We start from the raw sequence: 15938 nt of genomic DNA, 5'->3' as shown, positions 1-15938 counted from the left end.
CCAGACCTGACCCCTAAACTAATACAGACCCCAGACCAGAGCCCTAAACTAATACAGACCCCAGACCAGATCCCTAAATTAATACAGACCCCAGACCAGACCGCTAAACTAATACAGACCCCAGACCAGACCCCTAAACTAATACAGACCCCAGACCAGACACCTAAACTAATACAGACCCCAAACCAGACCCCTAAACTAATACAGACCCCAGACCAGACCCCTAAACTAATATAGACCCCAGACCAGACCCCTAAACTAATACAGACCCCAGACCAGACCCCTAAACTAATACAGACCCCAGACCAGACCCCTAAACTAATACAGACCCCAGACCAGACCCCTAAACTAATACAGACCCCAGACCAGACCCCTAAACTAATACAGACCTCAGACCAGACCTCTAAACTAATACAGACCCCAGACCAGACCCCTAAACTAATACAGACTCCAGACCAGACCCCTAAACTAATACAGACCCCAGACCAGACCCCTAAACTAATACAGACTCCAGACCAGACCCCTAAACTAATACAGACCCCAGACCAGACCCCTAAACTAATACAGATGCCAGACCAGACCCCTAAACTAATACAGACCCCTAAACTAATACAGATCCCAGACCAAACCCCTAAACTAATACAGACCCCAGACCAGACCCCTAAACTAATACAGACCCCAGACCAGACCCCTAAACTAATACAGACTCCAGACCAGACCCCTAAACTAATACAGACCTCAGACCAGACCCCTAAACTAATACAGACCCCAGACCAGACCCCTAAACTAATACAGACCCCAGACCAGACTCCTAAAAAAATACAGACCCCAGACCAGACTCCTAAACTAATACAGACCCCAGACCAGACCCCTAAACTAATACAGACCCCAGACCCCTAAACTAATACAGACCCCAGACCAGACCCCTAAACTAATACAGACCTCAGACAAGACCCCTAAACTAATACAGACCCCAGACCAGACCCCTAAACTAATACAGACCCCAGACCCCTAAACTAATACAGACCCCAGACCAGACCCCTAAACTAATACAGACTCCAGACCAGACCCCTAAACTAATACAGACCCCAGACCAGACCCCTAAACTAATACAGACCCCAGACCAGACCCCTAAACTAATACAGACCCCAGACCAGACCCCTAAACTAATACAGACCCCAGACCAGACCCCTAAACTAATACAGACCCCAGACCAGACCCCTAAACTAATACAGACCCCAGACCAGACCCCTAAACTAATACAGACCCCAGACCAGACCCCTAAACTAATACAGACCCCAGACCAGACCCCTAAACTAATACAGACCCCAGACCAGACTCCTAAACTAAGTCACTACAGTGAATGTCGCGGTGTTGATATCCTGCAGAGTTGGATTTTTGCTGATTGTTGGGTGGTTGTGAAATGTAGTAACGTAATAGTGCAAACACGTGTCACATGACCACACGTCACTGTGTAACCTTAGGGTGATTTATGTCCATGAAGATTTATATGGATGGCCTAGAGTTGTCACTGCCCCTCCTCTGTGTATGTTCTGACATCATCATCTCGTATCTTCAATGTGACCCTTTCATCAGGACGTTGTGTGTGGCATTGCCCAGGAGTAGAGAGAACCGCGTGGGCGAGGAAAGGAGTATAACACATGCAGTGTGGTCACTATAGTGCAGCATTATGTGAGTGTAGTCACTATAGTGCAGTTTTATGTGAGTACAGACTCTATAGTGCAGTATTATGTGAGTACGGACACTATAGTGTAGTACTCACTTTGTCCAGCTATGAGTCATATATAATCCTACATAAAGAAAATACACCCCTACCTACGCGTTTCGCCATACATCAATGGCTCATCAGGGGTAAATTCGGGATGGTAAATTGTAGGAACGAGTAAAACTACATACAGTCCTATGAAAAAGTTTGGGCACCCCTATTAATCTTAATCATTTTTAGTTCTAAATATTTTGGTGTTTGCAACAGCCATTTCAGTTTGATATATCTAATAACTGATGGACACAGTAATATTTCAGGATTGAAATGAGGTTTATTGTACTAACAGAAAATGTGCAATATGCATTAAACCAAAATTTGACCGGTGCAAAAGTATGGGCACCGCAACAGAAAAGTGACATTAATATTTAGCAGATCCTCCTTTTGCCTCTAGTCACTTCCTGTAGCTTTTAATCAGTTCCTGGATCCTGGATGAAGGGATTTTGGACCATTCTTCTTTACAAAACAATTCAAGTTCAGTTAAGTTTGATGGTCGCAGAGCATGGACAGCCCGCTCTCAAATGATCTGAAAACAAAGATTGTTCAACATAGTTGTTCAGGGGAAGGATACAAAACGTTGTCTCAGAGATTTAACCTGTCAGTTTCCACTGTGAGGAACATAGTAAGGAAATGGAAGAGCACAGGGACAGTTCTTGTTAAGCCCAGAAGTGGCAGGCCAAGAAAATATCAGAAAGGCAGAGAAGAAGAATGGTGAGAACAGTCAAGGACAATCCACAGACCACCTCCAAAGAGCTGCAGCATCATCTTGCTGCAGATGGTGTCACTGTGCATCGGTCAACAATACAGCGCACTTTGCACAAGGAGAAGCTGTATGGGAGAGTGATGAGAAAGAAGCCGTTTCTGCACGTACGCCACAAACAGAGTTGCCTGAGGTATGCAAAAGCACTTTTGGAAGAAGGTCCTGTGGACTAATGAAACAAAGATTGAGTTGTTTGGTCATACAAAAAGGCGTTATGCATGGTGTCCAAAAAAAAAAAGCATTCCAAGAAAAACACTTGCTACCCACTGTAAAATTTGGTGGAGGTTCCATCGTGCTTTGGGGCTGTGTGGCCAATGCCGGCACCGGGAATCTTGTTAAAGTTGAGGGTCGCATGGATTCTACTCAGTATCAGCAGATTTTTGAGAATAATGTTCAAGAATCAGTGACGAAGTTGAAGTTACGCCGGGGATGGATATTTCAGCAAGACAATGATCCAAAACACCGCTCCAAATCCTCAGGCATTCATGCAGAGGAACAATTACAATGTTCTGGAATGGCCATCCCAGTCCCCAGACCTGAATATCATTGAACATCTGTGGGATGATTTGAAGCGGGCTGTCCATGCTCGGCGACCATCAAACTTAACTGAACTTGAATTGTTTTGTAAAGAGGAATGGTCCAAAATCCCTTCATCCAGGATCCAGGAACTGATTAAAAGCTACAGGAAGCGACTAGAGGCTGTTATCTTTGCAAAAGGAGGATCTACTAAATATTAATGTCACTTTTCTGTTGAGGTGCCCATACTTTTGCACCGGTCAAATTTTGGTTTAATGCATATTGCACATTTTCTGTTAGTACAATAAACCTCATTTCAATCCTGAAATATCACTGTGTCCATCAGTTATTAGATATATCAAACTGAAATGGCTGTTATAAACACCAAAATATTTAGAACTAAAAATGATTAAGATTAATAGGGGTGCCCAAACTTTTTCATAGGACTGTAAGTGCAGGACATGGGAGGACTTTCCAAATACAGGGAAGGAATATGTGGCCTATATAGGCAGGCTCACGGTAGTATGGGACACTGGTTGGATGGAGTGACGGTATCTTTCTCTTTGTCCGCAGGTCCCTATAGACATACCTGCTTCTGGACCTCATTACAGTTCTTTCCACCCTTAATCTTGGATATTCACAGCAACAAAAGGTCTTAGTTCCCGTGTGCATTATCTCGTCCCCTTGTCCTTTTCTTCTCTTGGTGTGACAGTGTGAGCGCTCTGCAGTAGATTCATTGTTTCATGACAGGGACAAGAAATAAGAAGACAATGAAATAGTGTCTGTCCCTGCCTATGAATATTAACCCCGTATGGGGCTTGTCCTGGGCATATTGTGGAGAGATGGGCTATTAGAGAAGAAATTTCCCATCTAAACCTCAGACCTGTCCCACACCTACACATCTACAGGTCAAGCGTTAACAATACAAATTGTGAGCACACAGGGTTACGAATCCTTAATAAATCAAGACGTTTTTTTATAATTCACTTTATTTTTTGAGTTGCGGATTTTCAAATGGATACAGCAAAGATCAACACATGGCGAGGCGTGTACTGAGCCTTATATGTATGGAGGGATACTTGTTCTTCACCAGTATTTAGGAAATGAATAGTAGTATTAATTGAGTAGTACATGATGCAGTACTATTATTTGGACAATGAGTGGCGGTATTACTCCTGCACTGAATATTATTATAATGATACTGTATGGAGGTATTATTTAGGCATTGTCTGGCAGTATTACTAAGGTGCTGTCATATACTATCCACATAGAAGCAGTATTTTATGGATAGTATATAGTACTATTATTTGGACACAATATGGCAGTATTATTTGAGTAATGAATATCTTTACTATATGGACCCTGTATGGGAATATTTGTCCTGGCTCGGTATTTTTACCCATATGGACCATGTATGGATGTATTATTTAGGCACTAAATATTAATATTATGTGGATAGTATATGAGACTATTATTTGGACACTGTATAGGCATATTATTTGGCATTGTTTGACTGTAGTACATGATGCAGTGGTATTATTTGGACACTGTGTGAAGGTATTATTCTTGCTATAAATATCATTATTGTATCATTTATGCACTGAATAGCGGTATTATGTGATACTTCTATTTGGGTAGGGTGTGGCAGTATTATTCACACTACAAATATCATTAATACATGGACACAGTGTGGGAGTATTATTTGGCAAAGAATGGCAGTATTACTAGTACTGAATATAAATCTCGGTCCATGAGCACTATATGATGCTGTTATTTGGACATTATGTGGCAGTAGTATTTTACACTGGATGACGGTATTATTTGAGCACTGTTTAGTGGCATAATTCGGGGCTGTATGTGAGCATTCAGATAGCAGGTTACATGTGTCTCCATACTGTACAATGCATGTACACCTTCCTTATATTTGTAGCGCCTGTATACTCCCTCTTAGTCAGCTGTATCTATAGTCTTTGCACTTTGGATGACATTTATTCTGCCAAATAAGAATAAATAAATTGTCCATTGATGAAATAATCCCCCCGTAAATGTCAGTCTGGGAATCATTCGCCTTTTCCTTCAATATTCTGTTCCATTACAGTTCACATAGCAGTTGTGACCCAGCTTTCCCAGAAACTGATATATACTGTCTATGACTCCTGGACTTTCAATACTGAACACACAAGTCTCGCTCTCAGGGTTCACTTATTTCTGCAGGAATTAATCACAATGTTAATATTTGTGCCTTGCTGGTCCAGATAGCCGGAGCCCTACGGAGTTGGAAGAAGTCCTGCAGTCAAGGCTACTGTCCCGACCTTCAGATGGATGGGGGGGGCTGGGCATGGAGGGGTGACTCGCATATAGCTCTGAACATCCCTAAAGGTTGCTGTAGTGTGGTTTGGTTCAGCGTTGTGATTCCTCTTCCTCCATGTCCCCGTCCACACTCCTCTGACTCCTGACAATCCTAAAGTTCTGCAGTCACCATGAGCGGCACGTTGTCGGGAGTCTCCTGCCTGGTGACAGGTGCCAGCGGGTTTGTAGGACATCGGATTGTGCAGATGTTACTGGAAGAAGAAGATTTGGGAGAACTCAGAGTCATGGATAAGACCCTGAGCGGCCAACTCCTCCAGACCTGTGACCGTAAGTGTTATCTGGGGATAAAGGGGACCTCTGCTAATGCTTCTGGTCAGGGCTTTCATCAGATCAGTTATAAGGGGAATACCCAGCTGAAAAACATATGGCATATATACAGGATCCTATAGGGAGTGTCAGGATCCCTCCATTGCTATTTGCCGTCAGGAGTAATGGAGACCCAACCACATCTATCCATGTGTATGGGAGTTACAGAAAAACCCAATGGGCGCCACAGATGGTGAGCCGTAAATGCCGCAGATCTGGGGTTATATCCACGTAACAGACCCAATTGCAGAACACGGCAGTCTGAAATGGCTGATAACAGATAGTAACAGATTGTATTCCCCTGTCCTACAGTCGGCCTCTCCTCTCCTGACATGGCTGATAACAGATAGTAATAGATTGTATTCCCCTGTCCTACAGTCGGCCTCTCCTCTCCTGACATGGCTGATAACAGATAGTAATAGATTGTATTCTCCTGTCCTACAGTCGGCCTCTCCCCTCCTGACATGGCTGATAAGAGATAGTAATAGATTGTATCCCCCTGTCCTACAGTCGGCCTCTCCTCTCTTGACATGGCTGATAACAGATAGTAATAGATTGTATTCCCCTTTCCTACAGTCGGCCTCTCCTCTCCTGACATGGCTGATAACAGATAGTAATAGATTGTATTCCCCTGTCCTACAGTCGGCCTCTCCTCCCCTGACATGGCTGATAACAGATAGTAATAGATTGTATTCCCCTGTCCTACAGTCGGCCTCTCCTCTCCTGACATGGCTGATAACAGATAGTAATAGATTGTATTCCCCTTTCCTACAGTCGGCCTCTCCTCTCCTGACATGGCTGATAACAGATAGTAATAGATTGTATTCCCCTGTCCTACAGTCGGCCTCTCCTCCCCTGACATGGCTGATAACAGATAGTAATAGATTGTATTCCCCTGTCCTACAGTCGGCCTCTCCTCTCCTGACATGGCTGATAACAGATAGTAATAGATTGTATTCCCCTGTCCTACAGTCGGCCTCTCCTCCCCTGACATGGCTGATAACAGATAGTAATAGATTGTATTCCCCTGTCCTACAGTCGGCCTCTCCTCTCCTGACATGGCTGATAACAGATAGTAATAGATTGTATTCTCCTGTCCTACAGTCGGCCTCTCCTGACATGGCGGATAACAGATAGTAATAGATTGTATTCCCCTGTCCTACAGTCGGCCTCTCCTCTCCTGACATGGCTGATAACAGATAGTAATAGATTGTATTCCCCTGTCCTACAGTCGGCCTCTCCTGACATGGCTGATAACAGATAGTAATAGATTGTATTCCCCTGTCCTACAGTCGGCCTCTCCCCTCCTGACATGGCTGATAACAGATAGTAATAGATTGTATTCTCCTGTCCTACAGTCGGCCTCTCCTCTCCTGACATGGCTGATAACAGATAGTAATAGATTGTATTCTCCTGTCCTGCAGTCGGCCTCTCCCCTCCTGACATGGCTGATAACAGATAGTAATAGATTGTATTCCCCTGTCCTACAGTCGGCCTCTCCTCCCCTGACATGGCTGATAACAGATAGTAATAGATTGTATTCCCCTGTCCTACAGTCGGCCTCTCCTCTCCTGACATGGCTGATAACAGATAGTAATAGATTGTATTCCCCTGTCCTACAGTCGGCCTCTCCTCCCCTGACATGGCTGATAACAGATAGTAATAGATTGTATTCCCCTGTCCTACAGTCGGCCTCTCCTCTCCTGACATGGCTGATAACAGATAGTAATAGATTGTATTCTCCTGTCCTACCGTCGGCCTCTCCTGACATGGCTGATAACAGATAGTAATAGATTGTATTCCCCTGTCCTACAGTCGGCCTCTCCTCTCCTGACATGGCTGATAACAGATAGTAATAGATTGTATTCCCCTGTCCTACAGTCGGCCTCTCCTGACATGGCTGATAACAGATAGTAATAGATTGTATTCCCCTGTCCTACAGTCGGCCTCTCCCCTCCTGACATGGCTGATAACAGATAGTAATAGATTGTATTCTCCTGTCCTACAGTCGGCCTCTCCTCTCCTGACATGGCTGATAACAGATAGTAATAGATTGTATTCTCCTGTCCTGCAGTCGGCCTCTCCCCTCCTGACATGGCTGATAACAGATAGTAATAGATTGTATTCCCCTGTCCTACAGTCGGCCTCTCCCCTCCTGACATGGCTGATAACAGATAGTAATAGATTGTATTCTCCTGTCCTACAGTCGGCCTCTCCTCTCCTGACATGGCTGATAACAGATAGTAATAGATTGTATTCCCCTGTCCTACAGTCGGCCTCTCCCCTCCTGACATGGCTGATAACAGATAGTAATAGATTGTATTCCCCTGTCCTACAGTCGGCCTCTCCTCTCCTGACATGGCTGATAACAGATAGTAATAGATTGTATTCTCCTGTCCTACAGTCGGCCTCTCCTCTCCTGACATGGCTGATAACAGATAGTAATAGATTGTATTCCCCTGTCCTTTCTATAGCTTGCACACTGCATGTCTATGTCCCCTATATACAGAGAGGACGCCTCGCTGCACTCACTGTATCCCTATGGATTGTGTATTTCTCAGGGTTCCAGAGCAAGATCCCACTGAAGGTTCTAGAAGGAGATATCCGGGATCCAGAATTCCTACTCAGATCTTGCCAGGGAGTAGACCTGGTCATACACACAGCAGCCATGATAGATACCATTGGCCGCGTCAACAAGGAGACCCTGATGTCCATCAACCTTCATGGTGAGGATTATACAAGAAATATACTGGAGGGAGAAGCCGGTGTTATAAGGATGGGGGAGGGCACTGTGAATTAGGAGGGGGGCACAGAATGTGGGTCTCTGGAAGTCATGCCCCCCCCCCCCCCCCCCCCCTTATGTCTGTACATCCAGTAAGTTACAACAGCTGGAAATTCTTGCTGGCTGTTGTAGCGTGATCTAGAGACTACTGCGTGTAATGTGTATACAGATGAGTGTAGTAAGTGTATTATAGCTATGTATACAGCTGAATGTAGTGTGCATTGTATATTCTGTATATATGAGTATTGTGTGAGTATAATATGTATAGATGTATATGTGTGTGAGTGTAGCCCAGGGAGTGAGTGGTATCTCAGTACTCACCTCCCTTTGGACTCTCCGCTCCTTCTCTGCTCCCTCCCTGGGTTGTACTGTCAGACTCTTCCATTAGCAGTAGGGGGCAGTACCCAGTGAAGCTGCTGATAATGATGACAGTGTGGTTGGGCAGGATCAGCAATGACTAGACAGCTGATGTGTTGCTGAGATTCTCCTACATGCGGGTGTCATGGCCGTCAGTCTCATGGTCAGATCTTCTCCCCTTACAGGATAAATCACATTTATTGGACAAACTTCCCAATGATATTTTTTTTCCCTGTTCCAAATTATTCTGCACAACAGAAATTATAAACATTTTATAGGTTGTAAAATGGTGATTTGTAGAATCTGCAGCATTAAGAGACCGGTCTACCTACATGAGCCTTCTGTGATGTCACCAGATAACACAGGAGCCTTCTGTGATGTCACCGGATATCAGAGGAGCCTTCTGTGATGTCATCGGATAACAGAGGAGCCTTCTGTGATGTCACCAGATAACAGAGGAGCCTTCTGTGATGTCACCAGATAACAGAGGAGCCTTCTGTGATGTCACCGGATAACAGAGGAGCCTTCTGTGATGTCACCAGATAACAGAGGAGCCTTCTGTGATGTCACCAGATAACACAGGAGCCTTCTGTGATGTCATCGGATAACAGAGGAGCCTTCTGTGATGTCACCGGATAACAGAGGAGCCTTCTGTGATGTCACCAGATAACAGAGGAGCCTTCTGTGATGTCACCAGATAACACAGGAGCCTTCTGTGATGTCATCGGATAACACAGGAGTCTTCTGTGATGTCACCGGATAACAGAGGAGCCTTCTGTGATGTCACCGGATAACAGAGGAGCCTTCTGTGATGTCACCAGATAACAGAGGAGCCTTCTGTGATGTCACCAGATAACACAGGAGCCTTCTGTGATGTCATCGGATAACAGAGGAGCCTTCTGTGATGTCACCGGATAACAGAGGAGCCTTCTGTGATGTCACCAGATAACACAGGAGCCTTCTGTGATGTCACCGGATATCAGAGGAGCCTTCTGTGATGTCATCGGATAACAGAGGAGCCTTCTGTGATGTCACCAGATAAAAGAGGAGCCTTCTGTGATGTCACCAGATAACAGAGGAGCCTTCTGTGATGTCACCGGATAACAGAGGAGCCTTCTGTGATGTCACCGGATAACAGAGGAGCCTTCTGTGATGTCACCGGATAACAGAGGAGCCTTCTGTGATGTCACCGGATAACAGAGGAGCCTTCTGTGATGTCACCGGATAACAGAGGAGCCTTCTGTGATGTCATCGGATAACAGAGGAGCCTTTTGTGATGTCATCGGATAACAGAGGAGCATTCTGTGATGTCACCGGATAACAGAGGAGTCTTCTGTGATGTCACCGGATAACAGAGGAGCCTTCTGTAATGTTACTGGATAACTCAGGAGCCTTCTGCGATGTCACCGGATAACAGAGGAGCCTTCTGTGATGTCATCGGATAACAGAGGAGCCTTCTGTGATGTCACCAGATAACACATGAGCTTTCCGTGATGTCACCGGATAACACAGGAGCCTTCTGTGATGTCACTGGATAACAGAGGAGCCTTGTGTGATGTCATCGGATAACAGAGGAGCCTTGTGTGATGTCATCAGATAACAGAGGAGCCTTCTGTGATGTCATCGGATAACAGAGGAGCCTTCTGTGATGTCACCGGATAACATAGGAGCTTTCTGTGATGTCACTGGATAACAGAGGAGCCTTCTGTGATGTCACTGGATAACAGAGGAGCCTTCTGTGATGTCATCGGATAACAGAGGAGCCTTGTGTGATGTCATCGGATAACAGAGGAGCCTTCTGTGATGTCATCAGATAACAGAGGAGCCTTCTGTGATGTCACTGGATAACAGAGGAGCCTTCTGTGATGTCACCAGATAACAGAGGAGCCGTCTGTGATGTCACCGGATAACACAGGAGCCTTCTGTGATGTCACTGGATAACAGAGGAGCCTTCTGTGATGTCATCTTCACAATTCTTTATCCATTGAATTTCAATTCAATTCAAAGTGAATTTTTGAATTTATTGGATAATTTCTGCTTGATTTTCTTTGCAGGTTGTCAGAATGGCCTCCAGAGCTGCTCTTCTGATGTCTCCTGCCTCCCACCCTCAGATCTTTTTCTTGTGGTTACTCCAAAGGTTCTCCATAGGGTTGAGGTCAGGGCAGGATGGCGGTCACACCTGGAGTTTTTTTCCTTTCTTGCCCATAGCAGTCAATGACTCCAAGGTCTTCTTTGCTGCATGAGATGGTTCATTGTCCTACATGAAGATGATTTTGCTACAGAACGTTCTTCTTTATGTATCATGGAAGAAAGTTGTCAGTCAGAGACTCTATATATTGTGCAGAGATCATTTTCACACCTTCAGGGACCCTAAAGGGGCTCACCAGCTCTCCCCATGATTTCAGCCCTAAACATGACTCCGCCTCCTCCTTACTGACGGGACAACCTTGTTGGACATGGCAGTCATCCACTAACCATCCACTACTCCATCCATCTGGACCATCCAGGGTTGCCCGGCACTCACCAGTAATCAATTATGTATATCTGGGCCCACGACAACTGTTTCTGCTTGTGCGCCCTGTTTAGGGGTGGCCGAATAATAGCTTTTATACACCACTGCAAGCCTGGAGGATCCTTCATCTTGAGGTTCGCACTGACAGCTTCACATCCCTGTTTGCTGCTTTGTAATGTTAATTTAGCAGCCATTCTCTTAATCTGATGAATCTGTCTGGCAGAAGCCTTCCTCTTTCTGCCTTTATCTGCACGAACCCATCTGCGCTCTGGATCAGCCACAAATCTTTTCACAGTACGATGATGACACTTAGGTTTTCATGACATATCTAATGTTTTCATCCCTTGTCACAGGCGTTGTACTATTTGAGGCTTTTCGGCCACAGAGAGATTCCTTTTCGTTCCCATATTGATGAAACCTGAGGCTGCTTAATAATGTGGAACGTCCTTCTTAAGTAGTTTCCTTCAGTTGGGCTCACCTGGCAAACTAATGATCACGAGACACAAAACCATTAATGAGTTCAATGGAAAAACAAAAAAATGACATCTTTCTGACACTTCTATCTGATTTGCATAATATTTTGTAACACGTTGTATATATAAGATATTAGTCAGTACAGCCATTCAGCATGTAAATATTACAGTGGAGTATATTAAATTCATTCTGCCAAGTTATTAATTGACCTCTATTAGTAGAATAGGACACTGTTTGATAAACTGGGTGACAACTCCCTGGGTGGTTGTGTGAAGGCCTTAGGTGGGAGGTCACAAGTCAAGATGAGAAATTGGGAAAAAGGGCCTTTAATGATGTCATGTGATCAGTTACATGCATCAAAGAATCTGTGCAGGGCTACACAAAGATGGCGGTGCTAAGTGTGTGCAGGAAAGTTCATGAAGTAGAGCTGAGTGTGGGGAAGAGTGGATGTAGCAAAGCTGAGTGTTTGGGGGGAAAAAAGTGGACATAACAGATTTGTTCTCCCGTCCTTATGAACTGGCAGTCCGAGCATGTGCGCTGCCGCTCAATTCATTCTCTATGGGATTGCTGGAAACAGTTGAGTTTTGTATGAAACTTGGCCTGCTGCTCCATCAGGGCAGAAAAGCCCCATGGGATTGGTGCGGACCCAGTGCTCGGACTCCCACTGATCATGGAGTTATCCCCTATCCTAGTAACAACTTAATAACATGGTACAACCGACCGCACATTCAGCGTACCGACCGCACATTCAGCGTACCGACCGCACATTCAGCGTCTCCCACTCGCACACCACCTCCTCACCTCGCCCTCTCTCTGTAGGTGTCCCCCAAGGCTCCGTCCTAGGACCCCTCCTGTTCTCCATCTACACCCTTGGCCTGGGCCAACTCATAGAATCTCATGGTTTCCAGTACCATTGCTATGCCGATGACACCCAAATCTACATCTCTGAACCAGACATTACCTCCCTGCTGGCCAGAGTTCCAGATTGTTTAGCGGCCGTAGCCTCCTTCCTCTCCTCCCGCTTTCTCAAACTCAACATGGAGAAAACAGAGTTTATCATCTTCAGCCCACCCTGTATGGCCCCACCACCTGACCCATCTATCAAAGTTAATGGAACCACAATTACCCCTGTCCCACAGGCCCGATGCCTTGGGGTAACCCTGGACTCTGAACTATCCTTCAAGCCACATATTCAAGCCCTCAACACCTCCTGCTGCCTCCAACTCAAGAACATCCATCAAATCCGCTCCTTCCTCATCCCGAAAACTACTAAGATGCTTGTCCAGGCCCTCATAATCTCCCGCCTAGACTACTGCAACACCCTTCTGCATGGACTCCCGGCTCACACCCTCGCCCCCCTCCAGTCCACCCTAAACTGCGCTGCTCGCTTAATCCACCTCACCCCCCGATCTTCATCAGCTGTTCCCCTCTGCCAGTCCCTCCACTGGCTACCTATAGGCCAGCGAATTGAGTTCAAGCTACTAACACTAACATACAAAGCGATCCACAACCTGTCCCCTCCATATATTTCCGACCTTATCTCCTGCTACCTGCCCACACGTAACCTCAGATCCTCCAATGACCTCCTACTCCGCTCTGCTCTCATCCGCTCCTCACACAACCGTCTCCAAGACTTCTCCCGTGCATCCCCCATACTCTGGAACTCCTTACCAAGACACATAAGACTGACCCCCACAATCACAGGATTCAAGAAGGCCCTGAAGACTCATCTATTCAGGAAGGCCTACACCCCCCAATAACACTATCACTGCACCGCCATCTGTACAGTCTCCCCCATCTCCTTCTGTCTCTATCCCCTTCCCTCATAGATTGTAAGCCCTCGGGGGCAGGGCCCTCTACCCCACTGTGCCAGTCGGTCACTGTTAGCATTATATCTACCTGTATATTCTGTGTATTGTATGTAACCCCCAAATGTAAAGCACCATGGAATTAATATAATAATGTAAAGCACCATGGAATTAATGGTGCTATATAAATAAATAATAATAATAATAATAATAATAATAAATAGTTACCTGCGGGTAATGGCAGAGAGTGAAGCTGCAGGGAATGTCGGAGCAGCCTCAGCGGGTTCAGTATAGAGGTCATGTTCATTTGTCCTCGTAGTAACATCTAGTCTTTTTGTCTTTTCTTCCAGGTACCGAGTTGCTCCTGGAGTCTTGTGTCCAGAACAACGTGCGGTACTTTATCTACACCAGCAGTATGGAGGTCGTGGGGCCCAATACTAACGGGGACCCCATAGTGAATGGTCATGAAGGGCTGGTCTACAAGAGTACACTAGGCTTCTGCTATGGAGAGAGCAAGCGTCAGGCGGAGCAGGCCGTGCTGCAGGCCAATGGTCGTCAACTCCAAAATGGAGGATCCTTGGTGACCTGCTCACTGCGGCCCACCTATATCTTTGGAGAAGGGTCTCAGTTCCTCCAGCTGCACCTTGACCAGGCGCTCCAAAATCGGGGAGTCTTCCACAGAATCTCAAAGAAAGAAGCGCTAGCCAATCCAGTCTATGTGGGCAATGTGGTATGGGCCCATGTTCTGGCGGCACGGGCAATGATGGGCCCAGGCACTGCTCAGAAGATAGCAGGAAACTTTTACTACATCTGTGATGACACCCCCCACATGAGCTACTCTGACCTGAACCATGCCCTGGGCAGAGAGCTGGGCCTGGAGGTGGAGGACAGGCTGGCCATGCCCTATCCATTGCTCTACTTTGTGGCCTCTGTGATGGAGTTGGTCAGTTTCCTTCTCCGTCCTTTCTTCAGATTTGCTCCACCACTCACCAGACACCTACTAATCCTCCTAAACACCACCTTCACCTTCTCCTACAAGAAAGCCCATAAGGATATGGGATACAAGCCCCGCTATAGCTGGGAAGAGGCCAGGAGGCTGACCACTACCTGGATGGCCACCATACTACTCCAACGCAAGGAGGAAATGAAAAAGAAGTAGAGAGTGGAGACAACGGGGGCTGGAGATGTTCAGCCTGGGCGAGACCACAAATATAGGCAAACCTCGCCGGTTGGAAATCCTCAAATTTCATCCTGATTCATTTATATTACCCAATAAAGAGATCTCTGAAAAATGCTTGACTCCGAGTGTCCTCTGTGTAAGTATCCTGGTGGTCCGGGGGAGTGCTCACAATGCCCCATCTCTCACACATACTGCTCCCCATGTCTCCATATTTCTCACACATACTGCTCCCCATGTCCCATATCTCTCACATACTGCTCCCCATGTCCCATCTCTTGCATATACCGCTCCCTATGTCCTATCTCTCTCACTTACTGCTCCCCATGTCCCCATCTTTCTCACATACTGCTCCCCATCTCTCACCTACGGCTCCCCATGTCCCATCTCTTGCATATACCGCTCCCTATGTCCTATCTCTCTCACATACTGCTCCCCATGTCCCCATCTTTCTCACATACTGCTCCCCATCTCTAACCTACGGCTCCCCATGTCCCATCTCTTGCATATACTGCTCCCTACGTCCTATCTCTCTCACATACTGCTCCCTACGTCCTATCTCTCTCACATACTGCTCCCTACGTCCTATCTCTCTCACATACTGCTCCCTACGTCCTATCTCTCTCACATACTGCTCCCTACGTCCTATCTCTCTCACATACTGCTCCCTATGTCCTATCTCTCTCACATACTGCTCCCTATGTCCTATCTCTCTCACATACTGCTCCCTACGTCCTATCTCTCTCACATACTACTCTCTATGTCCCCACCTCTCTCCTAGACTGTCTCTTGTGCCATCTTCCCTTTTTCATAGACTGCTATCCAATGGTGTATAACACAAGACATAACTGCAGAATTGTGAATGCAGCTCTGGATATGAATGAAGTGTAAGACACAATGTAGCAGTCCAATATATTAGCAAAGGGGGGTGCACACTTTACAGTATACGACAGACACTAGATACACTGGGGTCAGGGGACAATCGTACACATCAGGGAGAGTGTGTGCCTACATAGGCGTACGGAGACTTACAAGTCATTCCTGCTCCGCTAGGGATTCTGGGTAAAAATTATGTGTTGATGTATATGATTGT

General features: G+C 46.0%; 1 protein-coding gene across 1 annotated transcript; it reads left to right on the top strand.

The window, feature by feature from the left end:
- The first annotated feature begins 5539 nt into the window (after positions 1 to 5539).
- Positions 5540 to 14827, top strand: LOC142193562 (3 beta-hydroxysteroid dehydrogenase/Delta 5-->4-isomerase type 1-like). The gene is made up of 3 exons (XM_075262535.1): positions 5540 to 5696; positions 8297 to 8461; positions 14019 to 14827. The coding sequence occupies exons 1-3, from the start codon at positions 5540 to 5542 to the stop codon at positions 14825 to 14827; spliced, it is 1131 nt and encodes a 376-aa protein (XP_075118636.1).
- Positions 14828 to 15938: the final 1111 nt, after the last annotated feature.

The sequence above is a fragment of the Leptodactylus fuscus genome, chromosome 2 (assembly GCF_031893055.1).
Source record: "Leptodactylus fuscus isolate aLepFus1 chromosome 2, aLepFus1.hap2, whole genome shotgun sequence".
Classification (NCBI taxonomy): domain Eukaryota; kingdom Metazoa; phylum Chordata; class Amphibia; order Anura; family Leptodactylidae; genus Leptodactylus; species Leptodactylus fuscus.
Note: the sequence above shows the minus strand (reverse complement) of the source record. Positions and strands in the feature narration are given on the sequence as shown.